Source organism: Microplitis mediator, chromosome 7, assembly GCF_029852145.1.
Source record: "Microplitis mediator isolate UGA2020A chromosome 7, iyMicMedi2.1, whole genome shotgun sequence".
NCBI lineage: Eukaryota > Metazoa > Arthropoda > Insecta > Hymenoptera > Braconidae > Microplitis > Microplitis mediator.
In genome coordinates, this window is record NC_079975.1 from 11,820,715 (window position 1) to 11,840,471 (window position 19,757).

The window sequence follows — 19,757 nt, forward strand, 5'->3', positions numbered from 1 at the left end:
TATTTGTAAATATATTTTAATTTCCATTTCCCAATGACTTTAATCAAACTTCATTTCAAATCAATATGTATGTTTATATGTAAACATTGTTTTTATTATGGACGCTTACATTCAAACATTTCATTTATTTAATCTCAGTTTAGTTCGTTGCGATCTTGATTGTGAATAATAATTTTATTTAAAAAAAAAAAAAAAGAATAAATTTAAACGCGCGTGATAATTTCATCGCAACTGTTGAAAGTAAATTGTTATTATCTGCTTAACAATCAGATAGAAAAATGTGTATTTATTTAATATTAAATAAAAACTGCATAGCGATGTTCTGCTTTTTGCAGTAGAAAATAATAATAATTTGCAAAAAATTAATAAAAATATTGATTAAGATTATTTTTTCATTAAATTTCTCCTAAAAATGTCATACAAACTCACTACAAAAAAAAAAAAAAAATTACAAAAATACTTTTTAAAAAGTTAATTTCAATTTATGCGGTAAATTATAGTGTACTGTTATTGGCTTATAAAGAATAGTCTGTGAGCTGATAGAAATATTTCAAAATTGAAAATGATTGGGCGACTTGTCAAAATATTTCGATACTTTTGATCATAGATGGGCCGGCTCGGACAAAAATTTTCTGGCGACCCTGATTTACGATAGTATATAGTAAAAACTATTATTTGGAGTGTCTGGTCCAGCGTTACAATTTTATACAATGAAAAGTACCATAAAAAAATCGTGAAAATTGCGAAAATTTTTTTTCCGTGTTTATGTCGACATATATGTTAACATATATACGAATCTATATGTTAGATCTTGTTAGATATAAGCATATGTAGTTATATCTACTCAGATCCAACTATATATAAGAATTTAAATCCAAGCAGATATACGGATATCCACGAATGTATGACTATAATTGAAGCTGTGTGACTATATGTCGCCATTTTTGGTCAGATACAATAATAATATTTAGAGACAGCTAAGGCTCCTGAATCGTTGAACTTTCGGGCTTTTACTATGAAAAAGACATTAAATACAGACTTTTTAGTCTAACTATGCACGAATATCTAAGTAATATAGGAAAATTTACAATTTTTATCCAAGCAGATATAAATATTTCCTAAAATATATTATTACACATTGTTACTATCTGCACTGCAAGTCCAAGTGTTTTGTTTAAAAACACTTTAAGCGTTTAAATACTTGTAGTCACTTACTAAACACTTTTTAGTGTTTAAAGTGTAGTAAACACTTTAAACGTTTAATTTTAACACACATAAAGTGTTTTAGATAATAAGGCACTTAAAGTGTTTAGGCATCAATACACACTTTAAGTGTTTAGTGTCATTAATTAATGATATAAATATTTTTAAAATAAAAATAATAATTTTTCCATTAAAGTACAATCAATGAAATTTTTATAATAATATTTCTAATATTAAAAATAATAGTTGCCTTTGAATAAAAGTCGTTATTGATTGTTGTCATATCCTGGAATAATATTCTTATTATCAGAAGATTTAGATAATTATTGTATCACACATTCAGCATAATAGTAGAAATGGAATTTAGTATAAATTAAAAATATATTTGTATTTTTGTCCAAAAAAAAAGCTCTAAAAAATGTTTACACTTGAAAAAAATTAGAAACCATAGAAGTAACTTTAAAATAACTGGTTATTTATTGAGTTATAAAAATCATTCAGAATCTGAAAATATACAGTATAATACAAATAATTAATTACAATAAAATAATAAAAGAACTAGAAAAAGATCGTCAACACATTCAATAAAAATTAGTTCAAATTTGAAAAATTAAAAAATAAATATTTATTTTCTTCCATTAAGTGTAACATAAATTTTATAATATTGTTCGAATGTTATTTTTAAATTATGTCCATATTACTGCCATAGCATCTTCCAATTGTGACAGTCCTTACAAATTTCCGCATTTGTTTTATCCATATTAAGAACTGGAATAGAGATTGAATAGTACCATTAATAGTCATAAAATCTACAATAACAGAATCTTAGGTTGATGAGCAAATTTTATTGTAGAGAAATTAATATTAAAAATTAATAATTTAATTAAATATTTAATTTTCATTAGTATTTAATATTTAATTATTTATAAAAAATATTAAATTTAGAGAATAATCAATTTATATTATATATGTACTTTATACAAAATATTATTAGATTATTAATTTTAAATATTTATTATTTTAATTTAATAATCGATTGTAATTTTTATCACAAATTTTGTGTTAAATTTATTGATTTATTTTTAAAATATTTATTTATTTATTTATTTTTCCTGAATTGTACAACGTTACGTTTTTTTCAGGTTATGTCTTACGTATATTTGAATATATTTTTATAATTTTTTATATTTATTTTTTAAATATTAAATAATCAATAATAAATATTTTAAATTAATAATTTAATAATATTTAGTAGAAATTAGATTAAATAATAATATAATAATTTATATCAATAAATGATACATACGGATAGTTAACCTTAATTATATTGGAACACTTGAAAAAGTATATAAGCACAATTTTCTTCACTAATATTTACAAATAAGTAGTAAATAATATTTATCAAAATGTTCAATTTAAATCACTATAGTGATTCAGTATCCTGAATATAATTATTAAGCACATATACAATTCGCACTTGTAAAACACGTGTTGTGTATGTAGCAACTTCAACATTTAGTTTTTGTATAAACCCTGTGCGCGCGCATCGTAAAGATGCAGATCATACATTAACATATATGATAGTACATTTAGTAATGTATGGCCTAAGATTAAAATGAAAATAACTAGAAAACAATGCGGAATTCGAATGAACTTTATTCAAATTAATTCGTAGGAAATAAAATTGTCTATAAAAAAGATCCTGTAACATTTTTTGATAAGTCTGATAGTTTTGCTGGAAAAGTAAAAAGATCTGAAAATTTATTATAGATTTGACTTCCAGCTCCGATAATTTTCGAATGGATGGATTTATCAAAAAATGATAGGAGACCTTTTTTGTAGAGCGATCGGTTCTCTACAATAATATGCTATGGACTTATTCATATGACGTGCGAATGCCGAGCTAGAAAAATAAAAAAAAATAAAATTTTTTTCCCATGTTAACTTTGAAGATATAAAAAATGTATTAGTTCAAGAATATCTCTATCGTCGTTTAAAATTAAAAATCTAACATTTATTTCAATAATAAATTATGATCGTTTAGAATTCATTGGATGATATGAACCGAGTTCAATCATTTGTAAAATTTTATTGTTAAAACAAAAAAATACGTTTTGATACATCTATATCGTAATGCATAAATATATTTGAAAATCATTTCACTTTTATATTTTGAAATTTTTATTTGCATCATTTGTCGATTGACAAAATTGATAGAATTTTTTTAAACTGTTTAAGAAATTTAAGCGTTTTATAATATACATGTTTTTTAGATTGAACGTTTTTTCTGAAAAAGTGGTAGAAGGTAGAAGTGTTTTTTTCTTTAAACGGATGAAACGTTTTCGGATTAAACACTTAAGTGTGTTACGCGAACCTTTAAAACACTTGTAATGATTTATGCGATTGTTTAAACGTTTATACCGTTTTACTTCTAAGCGCTTAAGTTGCAGAAAACACTAACGTGTTTTATTTTAACACACTGAGTTAAACACTTGGATTTGTAGTGTATGTACTTAATGTATGCATATTATATGACCTCTACATTTTTATATGAATGTCTAAATATACATATGTGGATACGTAATTATATATTTTACAATAATCGAAATATATATTTTTTTATGTAACTTAAATATATTTTAGCGCAAAAAAATAAGTCTGAATATATGTTTCATATAAGTAACATATATTTTAGACCCTTATTAAAAGAAGCGATTTAAAACGATTAGAAAAAAAAATTGTTTAATATTTTGTAATGCTTTCGAATACTTTGGATACCATTGAATCACCTTTATTATGAGAATTTAATATTACAAATCGTTTTAAATCGCTTCTTTTAATAAGGAATATATGTGATATATAAAACACATATATGTTTGCATATTTTTTCCGCATATGTACATTTCCATGTGGAGTATGTCTGTGAGTCACCTGGATTTACGCCGTCGCGAACAATGAATAAACCTAACTATTGTTGTAGAAATTCTCATTCATCCTTGGGATGAACCCTATTAAATATTAGCAAGCAACTCTTTTCCATTTGAAAGATATCAATAAAAATCGATGAATCTACTGAGATTTTTTCTTCAAATTTATTGTCCGTAACGTCCACTCAATTTCAAAAGACAGTAAGGAACAAATTTTTTAGTATTTTTAGTTCCAGTGAAGTCTTGTGGACATGATTCACTGCATATTTCAAAAATTTTATTTTTGTCAGTTACTGTGTTTTGAAATTGGGCAGCCGATAAGTCTTTCTGTCTTTTTGACTTCCCGCTAAGAAAATTGTAAATTTTCACAAATTCGGGAAGTTATTGTTTTGACCCCGATTTTTGAAAATCAAGTTTTCATCAGATGTCGACGTTTTGAGGTCCTAGGAAGCTATTCTTACTATTTTCAGAATGATGTCCGAGTTTATGTATGTGTATGTGTGTGTGTGTGTGTGTGTGTGTGTGTGTGTGTGTGTGTGTGTGTGTGTGTGTGTGTGTGTAAACTCTTTGTAACTTTTTAACTAATGAACCGATTTGGATGTTTAAGGTAACAATCAGAAGAGCTTGTTGGCCGTCAACTTTTCTGAAAATTTCAGATCATTTGATCGAGTATACTCGAAAATATTGGCGAATTACGAAAAAAAAAATTTTGTTTTTGTTTTTTATTGATTCCTCAGAAACGAGTTGAACGATCGACTTCAAAATCTATCCAGCTCTAGAACTTTATAAGCCGCGTCGAATGCGACCACAACCATCTCAATCGGTTAATTTGTTCAAGAGATATCGTTAAAGAAAGAAATGGTAAAAACCGGTTTTTTTCGATTATCTTTGAAGTGACTCATTCGATCAATTTTAAAATTTAATCAGCTCTAGAATTCAATAAAACGCATCGATTGCCACCTTAATCATCTCAATCGGTTAATACGTTCGAGAGATATCGTTGGAGAAAGAAATGGTGAAAATCGGGTTTTTCCAAATATCTTCGAAACGGTTGAACCGATCGTTTTCAAATTTTAATCAGCTCTAGAATTCAAGAAAACGCCCCGATTGCCACCTCAAACGTCAAAATTGGTTTATTAGTTCAAATGATATCGGCGCTGAAAAGTTAAAAAAATAACATTTTGTTATTTTTTCCGGATAAATCAAAATATAATGTGCTAAAATGTGTCTGAAATCATACCACCGCTTTCTCTTAATAGTCTCTTTCGATCATTAGATGATGTCATATAACTTGTTCTTTAGTTTTAATCATATTGTCAGCAAAAAATTGAAAAAACCCAGTCTTTAATGTTTTTCTCGGATATTCGATATATATATTGCTCTGACCTAAGTCAAAACTCATTCAAATCTTGATTTTGATCACTGACATTGATTTCTGCCTCAATACATTTATTTCAGAGAACATAATCGATAAAAAAATTTAAAAGCTGCTTCTTCATTAATGATTTTCGAGTCTTAACTTTTCAAACTCTAGCATAAAACGTAACTTGTTAGAGCTTAAAAAGCTCATAAAAAAACGATTGCATGTAATAGCATTTTCGAGCTCGTCGAGCTCGAAAATACATTCACAGTGATGTTTTTAAGCTTCGTTAGCTCGAAAACAGCGGGAAGTTATGGGGCTGGCCCGCAGGGCCAACTGACGCCCAGATTTTTTTTCCCATTTTCATTCGTATACATCTCACTCTGTTTTCTATACATATACTATCTGTTTCACTCATGTATGTACTATCAGCATCCCCTATAAAAAAAACTAAACCAACTGTCAGCTTATACTTTTTTGTTGAATATAATTATTGTAACTTTTAACTTGAAACTATCTATCGATAGTGAAATCTTGTTCACTACTATATGATTTTAAAAAAAAAAAGTCTATCATTATATATTTTTTTAACTTCCCGCTAAAAAAATTGAAAATTTTCAAAAAGAAAGGAAGTTATGGGTTTCGGATTGAATTTCGAAAATCGAATTTCTAACAGATCGTGACGTTTTGAGGTTCAAAGAAGCTATTCTTACTAATTTCAAGATAATGCCCAAGTGTATGTACGGACGTATTTATGTAAATATTCTGTAACTTTGGACTGGATGTACCGATTTGGCTTTTTGAGGTCGCGTTCGAAGCGGCTCATTAATTCCAATAACTTGTGAGAAATTGAGCAGGATTGGCCCGGTACGTCTGGAGATATTTCAAAAATGGAATTTTTTCAAAAATATTTTCTTTTGGATAACTTGTAATGAACTCGATGGATTGATTCTAAAATTTAATCAGCATTGTTGAAAACATTGTTGTAAATACATTTTCGAGTTCTTTGAGCTCGAAAATACTTTTGTATGTCATTGTTTTCGAAAAAAAAGAAGTTTTAGAGCCCAGTTGATTTTGGAATCAATCCATCGAGCACATTAGAAGTTATCAAAAAAAAAACATTTTTTAAAAAGTTTTATTTTTGGAATATCTTCAAACGCACTATACCGATCGATTTCAATTTTTCACCACTTTTAGATATTGACAAACCGCGTCGAATGCCATCTTGAAAATCAAAATCGGTTCATCCGTTCAAAAGATACAGGTATTTACATACTTACGTACGTACATACGTACATACATACATACACTCAGACATCATCTTGAAATTAGTCAGAATAACATCTTAGAACCTCAAAATGTTAAGATCTAATAGAAATTCGATTTTCGAAAATCGGAACGAAACCAATAACTTCCCCAATTTTGAAAAATTTTTTATTTTCTCAGCAGGAAGTTGAAAAAACGATTGACTTCATTATTTTTTTTTTTTGTTATTCTTTATTACTCGAATTTTTGCAATGGAATATGCGTTATTACTATTTTTGAGCTTGAATAGCTGAAAAATGTATTGACAATAATGTTTCCGAACTCCTTGAGTTCAAGGAGCTCGAAAACAGCTGCAAGTTTCGGGGCTGGCCGTGGGGTTAGACCTTTTTCAGATTTTTTAAAAATTTAGTTTGTTTTAAAGGTTCGACTGAATTTCATTAAAGATTCTTCCATTTATGATTTAAATGACATCGTACTGACATTCATCATTAATTTGAGTGCCTCAAATGTAAATTTTTTATTTTTTTTATTTTCAGCGTCTACATTTCTACAGTAGAACATAAGATTTTTTATTCCATCGTATATTCTTTCATTTTAATTAAACATTATACATAAAAAATAATGAATAGATCTTATAAAACTGATAATCAATAATAAAATCTAGATTATCTGAGTACTATCTAAAATTTTTTTTTTACGTCGGATGTAACTGAGTGTAATCCGGGATGGTAGCCAGTACCATATTGTTTTTTCCGTGTACGTATATACATTCGCTCAGACATCATTTTAAAAATAGTCAGAAAAGCTTTCAAAGATCTCAAAACGTCAAGATTTACGTAAAATTTAGTTTTCGAAAATCGAATTAAAACAAATAACTTCCATTTTTTTTTTCAATTTTTAGTTTTTTTGGCAGGAAGTTAAAAATGTAGAGTGGTTGATTTGGTAGGCTAACTTCAAAATTGTACGCTGATTTCGAGCTTGAAAAGAGATCTTTTTTATGTTAAAATTAGAAATTAAAAATCAATTATTGACTAAGCAATCTGTTGACTTTTTGTTCAAGATTAGTTTTAAAAAAATGAGTAGATTCCGGTAAAGACATTTCAAATTTTATATTTTTAAATTTGCGACGCCGTTTTGTTGTGATAGAAAATTCATCAGTTAAAAATTAATTAAATGACTTTTATTCTTTACAGTATGTTACTTATTAATGATATTGCATTTGTAAGCTAGTAAAGTGTTATAGAATCATAACTAAAATATTTCCCAATTTCACGAGAATATTTGTACAAGATTCATTCATAAATGCCTATAATCGAAGTACCATAAAACGATTGAGTCTGGTATAATCATTTAAGGGTAATTCTTTAACTTTGCAACTTTCAAGTTTGCTACCATTATAATTTTTAAGTAAGTCCAGAAATTATAATTTATGCACTATGTAAGCTGAGAACGATTGAAAATAATATATTTTATGATCTTCTACTATTAAAAGTTACTCATTTCCAATAATATGCGTTCAGTAAAATACGTATTCAATTTTCATTAAACGCCATCAAAATTGATTGTAAATTTATTTTTCAAATCGCTGTGAATAATCGAATTCGTATTTGACTCCCAAAACTTACATAACTTTATGTACTATTAGCTCTCAACTTCATTCCGACACAGTTTAAGCTATTTCTACTGATAGAGGCTTAAATCAGAACATATGAGAGAGTGAATTAAAAAGCTTATAGAATTTTGTTCTCAATAAATGTAACTTACTTTATATTCTGATCATACAATTTTACTACTTGCAGAAAATTTTCAGACACTACAACAAGCAGGTGGAATTCCGACGGCAACTACAACAGCTTATTCCCACAATCTCCAAGGATCTCCACCAATTCAAGTTAACTATACAGCAGGAATTGCAAAGCCCATCGCAAGACCAACAGCATATCACCCTCATCATCCAACACATCCGAGTCACCCAACTGGGCCGACACAACATCACTTCACAGCTCATGCACATCACACCCTCCAGTTATTGGCTTGTCGAGGACCTTATCTCACTAGTAAGCATTCGTTTTGATAAATAATTAAATAACTGTATGGTGAAAATGAATCTGAACTGATATAAATATTAATAAATGAATATATTACACTTAATATTTGTCCGTGTGAATTAGCTATTGGTCAATATCAGTTACATACAGAATATAAATGTAAACTTGTAGCCCAGGTTGTGTAAGGTCTAGCAAGTTCATTACAGCATTAAGACTTAAGTGTGCATTATTTATAAGCATTAAAAATGGTCAAAAAGCGTCCTTGCTATACAAGCTTATTGAATGCGTTTCTATAGCTTCAATGAACACACGCAAGCAACAAGTGCGTACGCGGAAATATCATCTGTTGAAAAAATGTCTTCATGCTCAGATTGGCAAAATAACGATACCACCTAAATATATAAATTATTTTCGATTGGTTATACTTTATGTCGACTAAATTTTACATGAATAGATTATCACGGATTTTCAGAATATTGTAAAATTTAATCATTTTAAACACATACATACATACCCTAAGTAAAACTCAGAATTTTTGACGAGTACACACACACACACTCTGTTGAAAAAAAAGATAGATTCTCATTGCTACACGGAGAGAAATTTATGGTAACCGTTCCTAGTACGTTTATGAAATATCATCCCATACCGTTATGGTAATGATTACTAGGAATTATGGGATATAGGCCCATACTTTCTGGGAAAAGTTCCGATAAGTATGGGAACAATTCCCATATCGCATGGCAATAGAATTATGGTAATGATTACCATACTCATAGGAATAGTTCCCATTAGAAAATAGGAACCGATTCTATAACCACATTGTAACGATTCCTAAGTGCATATGGGAATAAACCCTATATATTATGGTAATCATTCCCATTATATTATGGTAAACGTTACCATAATATTATGGTAACCATTACCATAATTCCATAGCAACTATTCCAATACCATATAGGAATTATACTCATGATTATGGGAATGATTACCATAATATATATGGTTGCCATTCCTATAATCAACATTTCAAAAAAATCGGTTACCATGCATTATGGGAACTATTACCATAATATATTGTAATTGTTACTATAAATTTCTCTCCGTGTATGTGTATAAAGCCTACACTTAACTTTTGTACATTCTCATAGGACTCATTCATTGTCATACAATTTTTATGAGAACTTATAAGATTCTATTGAATTCTATGGAATTTTTTTAATTGGGTAGTATACTCGTGGTTTCAACTTTAATAACTTAAAAGCAAGAAAAAATTCATGGTTTAGTTAGCAGGATCGACCATGTTTTTACTATCTATCAGTACAAAACTTTTTTCAGTTTGAAAAGCTTGAAAAGCTCTCTTCAAGCTTGAAAATAGCAAAAAATTTTGGAATTTAGCTAGAATGATGAATCCTTTTCTAAATTTTTTTTAATCACTTCTCTGACGTAATGCACCGTACTTCTTTTTAAAGAAAATGTAATTTTGAAAAAAATCATCACTTTCAACTCGGATGTAAAATGTTTTGATATAACAATTATGAGAATAAATAAAAAATCGAGTTTTTTTAATATCACTCTCTTTTAGTAGATTTCTTTCAAACAGCCATCACTTCAAAACTAATCGACCGATTTAGCTTATCTTCGAATTTGATCAAGATAATCGCCTTTAGAATAAGTGTAAAAAATTCCATTAAGATCAGATAAGAATTGTAGACGTAATCATGTCCTCAAAACTGCGTTATATATATATATATATATATATATATATATATATATATATATATATATATATATATATATATATATATTGTAACATGAGGAAAATTCGACATCGACCCGAAATTTTAAATTATTTGAAGATAATGAATCGTTATCCGGTGAGCCAATTCTGGTGACACCTATGATGAAAAATTCCGACTTCGACCTTGCAATCGATCCAACGCTTGGATTGAAACGAGAGATCCGGGATAGACGCCGAACGGATCGGCCACGTTTTTTTTTATTCGAACAATTCGACCCGACCAAATGAACATTCTTCGATTCCGACGTTTGAACAATTTGAATTACGACATGTAAGATCAATCCGGGTTTGATCAACAAACAATAATTCGCGACAATTAATTTCGACCGACAATAACCGAGTTCGTGAACAAGTGAACGAGCCGAAGCCTCAGCCCAAAACTGAACAAAGTGTACAACCGATTTGTTAATTAACCAGTAAAGTGCGATAACAATTAATTAATGAAATAATTAATTACGTGTAATCGGTATGATAGTGCAATTCAACGCATTACCGAAATAAAATATTATTTTATATTTTATTTTATTTCATCGAGCAATTTTGAGAATTACGGATTATCCGTGTCTCATTCGTACGGCAGTAGAGTCTTTCCGTTTACAATACTCTGACGTCATGCGTTAAGTATTCTTTGTGAAAAATAAAATAAGACTATGTTAATTTCGTCAACCGACTGTGGTTTTTTGAGCAATGAACTGATTTGTTTTCTGATCAACTACGAGAAATTTTGTTTTGTTTACATCGAGTCAAGCCGACACCGGCAAATTTATATTTTGTTTGTAACCGACATTTTTTTTTTTGTGATAACGATCAATTAGTTTTCTGATTAATATACGACTACTTACTGTGTTTAATTCTGATCAATTATTTATCGTAATCTTAAGTGCCTGACCTTTCCTCGATCCGCCACCCTAAGCCGACAGTTTTGATAATTGTTTATTTGGTGATTATAAAATCACCTGGCGCCCAACTTAATAATTTTTGAACTAGGTTGCCAATAATCGTAAGTGTAGTCGGACTTCACTCCGGTAGATCCCCGGTGGTGAAAAACCCGTTACAATATATATATATATATATATATATATATATATATATATATATATATATATATATATATATATATATATACGTCGGAAAGTCATTACAACCTCGGGCGTTATCCCGAGTATTGGTCTCAATACTAATATCTCTTATTTTTATTTAAAATATGAACGAATATTAATTATGCAACACAATGATTTAATATTAAAAGTATTGTTCATAAATAACGATACTTAGACAAGTAAAAGAATAAAGATAGTATCGCACAAATATCAAAATACACTAAATACTAATTAAATGCAATAATTGATTACGCAGGGAATTATAATAATTGCAATACACGACAGTCCAATAATATCCAAATAAAACCTGATCGAATAATTTACAAATACTACGGTAAACTAGGCTCGAGAACGAATCCACGGTCGACAGGAAAACTTGTACTCACACAACGAATGCTCAATCAGAACTAACTAACTCAACTAGTACCAAACTCTGTACTTTTCGTTAAAAACCTTTTTGTCAAAATATTCAAAGAAGGACAACCGTCTCATATTATCTTACTATCTTGTCCTCTGTGTCTTACTATACCCATCCTGTGACCGTGGCTACGTTTGGTGAACAGATGTCACAGCGAGCCTAAGCCTCCCGTAATAAACATAATCTGCTTAAGTTGTAAACAACTAGAACTTAAATTTTATTATTTAATTGTTACTATAAAAACTAGTCTCGACTGTTGGAAATTTCCCGTCCTATTGGAAAACCCCGTTTTATTCTTTCATCTCCGACATATATATATATATATATATATATATATATATATATATATATATATATATATATATATATATATATATATATATATATATATATATATATATATATATATATACATTAGGGTGATCCAGAAAATAACAATTTTTTTTTTTTCTCGGTAACAGGTTCAAAAGTTTCATTTAGATAAAAAAAGACGCCTGTGAGAATTAAAGCTCTTAATATTAACATTAAGAGGTTCCTCATCGCACTTTTCTATTTTCCATAAGAATAACATGGAAAAAATTTTTTTTCGGTCTTCTGATTTTTATGAGTACCCGAGTAAAAATGAAATTATTATTTTTACGAGAAAATTATAAATTTTTATCGACCGCCGAACCACCGCTGCACCACTACCGCACCATACCGCCGCACCATCGCTGCACCACCGCCGTTTGGCGGACTATTCCGCCGCACGCTAAAAATATATTCGGCCAGCACCGCCGCACCGCCGCTGCACGACCGCCGCACCGCCACTGCACGACCACCGCACCAATGCTTCAGCATAACCCCGATTTCACAAAAAAATGGCATTTATATGCCAAAATATTTTATGATTAATTAATTAATTCACCCGGTTTTCAATATATACATAGCCATGTGTAGAAATTTCAACTAAATTAATAAAAAATTTTGTCCACGTTATAAGGTTAAATAAATGACAATTAAAAGCAAAATAATAATAAAAATTTCTTAAATTTTATTATAATTATTTATAAGCTTGGCAAAAATTTATGCAGATATATGTTTTATTTATGAGGAATTCAGCTGTTTTAAAAATATCCGACTAAAATTTTATCTGCTTTTACCTCATATAATTTGATTGATTTTATAAAAGGTTAAGACAGTGGCGTGTTTCAAGATTATGAAAAAAAATTTAATAACTTTTTTTAAACAATTATGTGAATGTAATTTAAAACTATTTCGGAAAATGAAGAAAACATTATTCTAATTGAAATTAAAATAATAAGTGTATATTTTTATAATTATTGAAATCAAAATATGTATAAATTAAGAAAATTTCGTGGTTTAAAAATGAAGGCAAACATTTTTTTATTATAAATATCAAATTGATTCAAACATATAGTATTATTTAACGAATTCTTTTTAGATTGTTCTTGGTTATACAGAGTACTGAATAACTTTAAGTTAAAGTATAAGTTTTTATTTTCTAATGCGTGTGGTGGCCGATCCTTGTAGGAAATGACGACGAGTCTAGGCTTGGCTCAATATTTACTAACTCTGAAGCAAGAGTTAGTAAATATTGTTAGCAAAGAGAGACACTTTACCTTTGCCCAATATCGAGTGCCAGTATATTGATATTCCATTTATTATGGCTATGGTTTGATTTAAAGCTCACACAGTAAAAAAGGATCCGTCAAAATCAACACTCATCATGTGTAAAACGAACGTTTTACACTTATTTATATGTCATTTTAACATGTTGTTAGTGTTGAAAAAAGTCACGCGTTTATATTAAAAGTAAAAATTTTTCGAGAATTCTTTTGTAATGGTCGACATTATTTTTAACATATTTTGTGTGTTGATTTTACAGTAACATGTAAAAAGTGCTACTTTCGAATAAAATAACATTTTTGTGTGTTAAAAATCAATCGATTGCGACAGTTCAAACAAGATATATACTGTGTGTTAAATTGACACACGAAAGTGTTGAAAATTCAACACTCAGAATTTTTACACACGCTTTTTTTTACACTTTGAAGATTCGTTTTTAACTGTGCAAGTAACTCTCCATCTTGATCATTTCCATTTATTTCCGTCCATGAATACTGAATTTATGAAGTATATTCGTGAGCAGAACGTTAAAAAACGATCCTTATTGATTATTTTCAATTTCTCGAATTCTTGGAGATTACACGGAGAGAAATTTATGGTAACAATTACAATATATTACGGGAATGATTCCCATAATGCATGGTAACCGGTTTTTTTGAAATGTTGATTATAGGAACGGCGCCTATATATTTTAGTTATCATTACTATAATATCATAGTAATCATTACTATAATATCATAGTAATCATTACCATAACATTATGGTAACCATTATCATATATATGACAACCATTACTATAATATATGGTAATCGTTACCATAATATTATGGTCACCATTACCATAATATTATAGTAATGTTCACCATAGTATTATGGTAACCATTACCATAATTCTTTCACATGCGATAGGGGAACTGTTACCATAATTATAGGAATTATTCCTATACTTATGGAAACTTTTCCCAAAAAGTATGGGCGTCTATCCCATAATTCCAAGTAATCATCACCATAACGGTATGAGATGATATTTCATAAACGTACTAGGAACGGTTACCATAAATTTCTCTCCGTGTACACCAATTTGTTTCGAGCTTGAAGAGCACAAAAATGCGATAGTACTCGAAAGTCTTGTTGAGCTCAAAGAGCTCGAACATGTGTTGTCAATAACGTTTTCAAGTTTCTTGAGCTCTTCTTGAAAAATTTCTGGATAAAAAGACCTATTGTAATCCCCAATAAGGAAATAGTATCGGATTACTCCATTTATATATTGTAACGAATGTGAAACTGATCTTTTAAAATATCTGAATAACTAAAAAACAAATGCATATTTCTCTTTTTTTATAGAAATGCGACTACAGTCAGTCAGTCTTAATTTGACAGCATAACAGCACACATCTGTATTCAATAAACTATATCTTTCTTTGCCTTTCTTTTACTGCGGTTAATTATGGCGTTGTTACTTCTAGTTTAAGTGTCTTATCATTGTAGTATAAGTGATTTTAATTTATAAGTTACCAGTTACTACAATATACATAATCTTTATTTATAAATATCGATACATAAATACATGGAGTAATAGAGTACTATAGTAGTCCCTGTTCGAGTAGAAGGTATTTTACATTATATAACTAACCAAATATATGGAACAACAATGTAAAAATGCAAATCTCTACACTCCCGGAAAAAATGCTCAGATATGATCATTAGGGTGTCCGTTATTTCCTAAATTAGATTTTTTTACTTGGTCAATATATGAATCATTTATTTGTGATCAAAAAATAATAAATAAAAAGTAAAAAAGTTTATTCTAATGCCGGTTAAGCCTGCCTAAGTAATGATACTTTCCCATTTGTGTTACGTCCTGGAGTCGTGTCGGCTTGTGAGTTGCCGGCGCGAATTATTTGAATTGGACGTGACTGTAGATCTTCGGATACGGGGTAGTTCTCGAAAGCTCGAAATAACTTGGTCGTGATTTAAAGAATAAATATGTTTGATTTATTCATATAAAATAGAATAGTCGAAGAATTTGGATAAATATACACTTGAGTTTACAATTATTATGTGACAAATAACTTCGTGTCAAAAGAATAATATAATTAATTTAAACCGGGAGTTTACTTGCGTGTTATAAGCCGCACTATTATAATTTCTGGTTGATGTGAGAGTGTACGAGTGTGTGCTGAGCTGAGAGGGTGATGCATTGGGCATCGGCTTTTTATATCTTTACATGAGCCAACACCCTAGAGAAAAGTGGGATAAGGTTTTAGGGCCTTATTCCCAAAAAGAGGGAGTTTCGTTATCATCGTTCGACGCGGATGCTGTTGCGTCAGCAGTCGGACGATGTTTTTCAATGTTTTCACTTTTTCGTGGAAAAACTAATTTCACTTTTTATATTCTTTTAACAGTCATTATTTGTCGTACAATTATTCTTATCTATTTTTATTCATTAACATTCTTTTAGAGGAATTGTCGATGATGAATAAATATTATAATGCATTAAAAATATCTTATCTACTTGATCATTTTTAAGTGCATACTTATTAATATTTATTATAAAGAAAATATATTATTATTCTATTATTTAAATATATCGATTTGGCGGGTCTCAGGTCGGTCTATTATTATTTAAGATTTAAAAATTGGCAGAGCCATCTGATGAGCAGGCTGGGACGTAACATTTGAATAAAATGAGAAAAAATTTATTACTTGCTTAAAAATAAGTGTACAACCATGACTAATACATATTTTTGTAGGAAATTTACCGCTCTTCAAAGAAAATCCCTTATGTTTTTAACTTCCCGCTAAGAAAATCGATGATTTTCAAAAAATTCGGGAAGATTATTTTTACCCCGATTTTCGTTAATCGAGTTTTTATCAGATGTCGACGTTTTGAGGTCTTAGGAAGCTATTTTGACTATTTTCAGAATAATGTCTGAGTGTCTGTGTGTGTATGTGTGTGTGTGTGTGTGTGTGTGTGTGTGTTTGTGTGTGTGTGTCTGTATGTGTGTGAACGGTCTATAACTTTTCAACTAATAAACCGATTTGGATGGTTAAGGCGACAATTGGAAGAGCTTGTTGGCCATCAAATTTTCTAAAAATTTCAGATCATTTAATGGAGTAGACTCGAAAATATTTGTGAATTACGAAAAAAAAATTTTTTTTTTTTAGTTTTTTATTAATTTCTCATAACCGAGTTGAACGATTGACGTCGAAATCTAATCAGCTCTAAAACTTATTGAAACGCGTCGATCGCTGTTTTAATGATCTCAATCGGTTAATTTGTTCGAGAGATATCGTTGGAGAAAGAAATGGTAAAAAACGGTTTTTTTCGATTATGTTTGAAGTGACTCATCCGATCAATTCCAAAATCTAATCAGCTCTAGAGCTCAATAAAACGCGCCAATTGCCGCCTTAACCGTCACGATCGGTTGATTCGTTCGAGAGATATCCTTGAAGGAATAAATGGTAAAAAATGTTTTTTTTCGAAACCAATGGCACACAAAAGTATTTTCGAGCTCGAAGAGCTTGAAAATGTATTCACAACAATGTTTTCACGCTGAAGGAGCTCGAAAACAGCGGAAAATTTTGGGGCTGACCCGTAGAATCAACCGATGGACAAATTTTTTTTTTTGTAAATCAAACCATTTAAGAGATATTGAAGGTCAAAGTTTGATTTGTTTAAAAAAATTGGCGTTTTTGTTTGAAATTTTATTATTCTCTAACACATTGATATAGAAGTGAGCGCTATGATTTTTCTTGTAGGAAATTTATCGCTCTTCAAGAAAAGTATCTTACACTTTTTTCGTAAATCCAACCATTTAAGTGATATCGAAGCTCAAAGTTGATATATTTTAAAAATAATATTTTTTGATTAAAATTCTCTAACTCTTCAGTAAAGAGATAAAAACCTAGACTCTTTACAAGTTATGTCGGAAATATACCGTTCTACAAAAAAGGTCTAGGTTTTTTTGATAAGCTTAGTCGTTCAAGAGATATTTGCGCTCAACATATAAGTAATTTTTTATAACATCACAGCGAAATTTTGAGTTGGTTTGTGAAAGTTTCTTTCCAATTTTGAGCTTATCTTTGAGTTTCAGTATCACTTAAATGCTCTAATTAACGAAAAAAGTGTAAGAAACCTGTTTTAAAAAGCTGTAAATTTCCTACAAAAATATGTATTAGTTGTGGTTGTACACTTATTTTCGAGCGAGTAATAAAATTTCTCATTGTACTAAAATGGAAAGGTATTATTACTCAGGCAGGGTTAAACGGTATTAGAATAAGCTTTGTCATTTTTTTAAAATTATTTTTGTATCACAAATAAATGATTGTTCTTGATCCCCGACCCGAAAGTACGGAATTTCTGGCTGCTTCTTGCTCCAGAAAGAACGACTTTTGTGGCTTACACGAATTACAGCGCGCTCTAGTGGACTACGTTTATTTTCTGGCTCAGTCCTGTAACTATATTCATAAGCGCGCTTGTGTCAGTATACTCACACTATGAGTTATACACTATATAGTATATTACACACCGAGGGAAGTAAAGTAAGAAATGTCTCAGATCACATGTAATTGTTGGCCGAGGCGAAGCCGAGGTCAACAAACATGTGATCTGAGGCTTTCTTATTTACTTCCCGAGGAGTGTATGCTATTTTTCTCCTCGACGGAGGCGGAAAGCGGCAACTTCGTTTTGCACAGCGGAACGAAAGTTGACGCTTTCCACCCGTCGAGCAGAAAAAGTGTATAGTATACAGTGCCGGCGTACCGACAGCTCAACATAACCAACAACATAACCAACACTGATCATTTTAAATCGTGATAATTATTATAATTTTTAAGAGTGAATGGCTTTCAACGATTGTAACCGTATGAAAATTTTATTATTTAATTAAAAAAAATTAAAACTTCAATTGAAAAGAGGAGAACGTAGTTGTAATTTCACCGAGGTATATAATTTAAAAAAAATTACTTGCAATTGATATCAATCAGAAGTTAAACGAAATTTGTTGAATAAATTTTAGCCTATGAAATTTGAAAATTGGAATTATAAAATTGACACGAAGATTATACTGAAATTTAGTTTACAAATTTCGTTCAGCTTCCAATTGAAATCAACTGTAAATAATATTTTTTTTAATCTATATCTTAGTGAAATTACGACTACGTATTCCCTTTTTTACTTAAGGTTCTAATTTTTTTTTAATTAATTAATATAGTTTTGATACGGTTATGACAATTGAAAATTTTAAAAAATTAGGGGACACTATCTGAGCTCCAGGATGGCCTGCAGGGTCAATTATTTTTCAGATTTTTTTTTTTTTAGCCCGCCCCGACCAGCGAAATCTCGGCTTCGCCTCGGCTTTGCAAAAGTCGGGCGGGCCGCCCCCTCCCCCCACCTTTGTCCAAATTTCCGTACTTTCGGTTGGAGATCAAGAAAAATGGTATACAACCCACGGCCAAAAAGTTGGATGCTCTGATGCAAGGAATATAGATGCCTCGGCTTCACCTCGGCATCTATATTCCATGCGCCAAGAAATCCAACTTTCTGGCCTAGGGTAGTAATATACTATACATCTTGGCCAAGCAAAAAAATCTAATTTGGGAAATAGCGGACACCCTAATGATCATCTATGAGCATGTATGAATACTCAGATTTGATCAGATCCGAAAAATGGTCCGGCATGATCATACCTGCTCATACATGATCATGCAGGACCATTTTTCGGATCTGATCCTGCATGATCATATATAATCATATATAACTATGTATAATCGACAGGGTTTTTGCAAATTTTATTAGATCTAAGTATTCATATCGTGCTGTTTAAAATCATCGAATTCATGCACCCGGGAATATAATGTTAGCACATATTTTCAAAAATATTACTCTACATTATCATTAAAATTTATGATGTAGTTTATTTAGTTCCAATTTGAAAAATTAAATAAATAAATATTTATATTCTACCGTTAGATGGAACGTAAGTTTTATTTTATTATTCGAA

General features: G+C 29.9%; 1 protein-coding gene across 1 annotated transcript in view; it reads left to right on the plus strand.

The window, feature by feature from the left end:
* LOC130671063 (homeobox protein Hox-A1a) overlaps positions 1-19,757 on the plus strand; it is a 244,821-nt gene that overhangs the window by 25,105 nt on the left and 199,959 nt on the right. Inside the window, exon 2 of the mRNA XM_057474753.1 lies at positions 8,556-8,813. Coding sequence (XP_057330736.1) covers positions 8,556-8,813 — 258 coding nt within the window. The remainder of the gene's footprint in view (positions 1-8,555; positions 8,814-19,757) is intronic.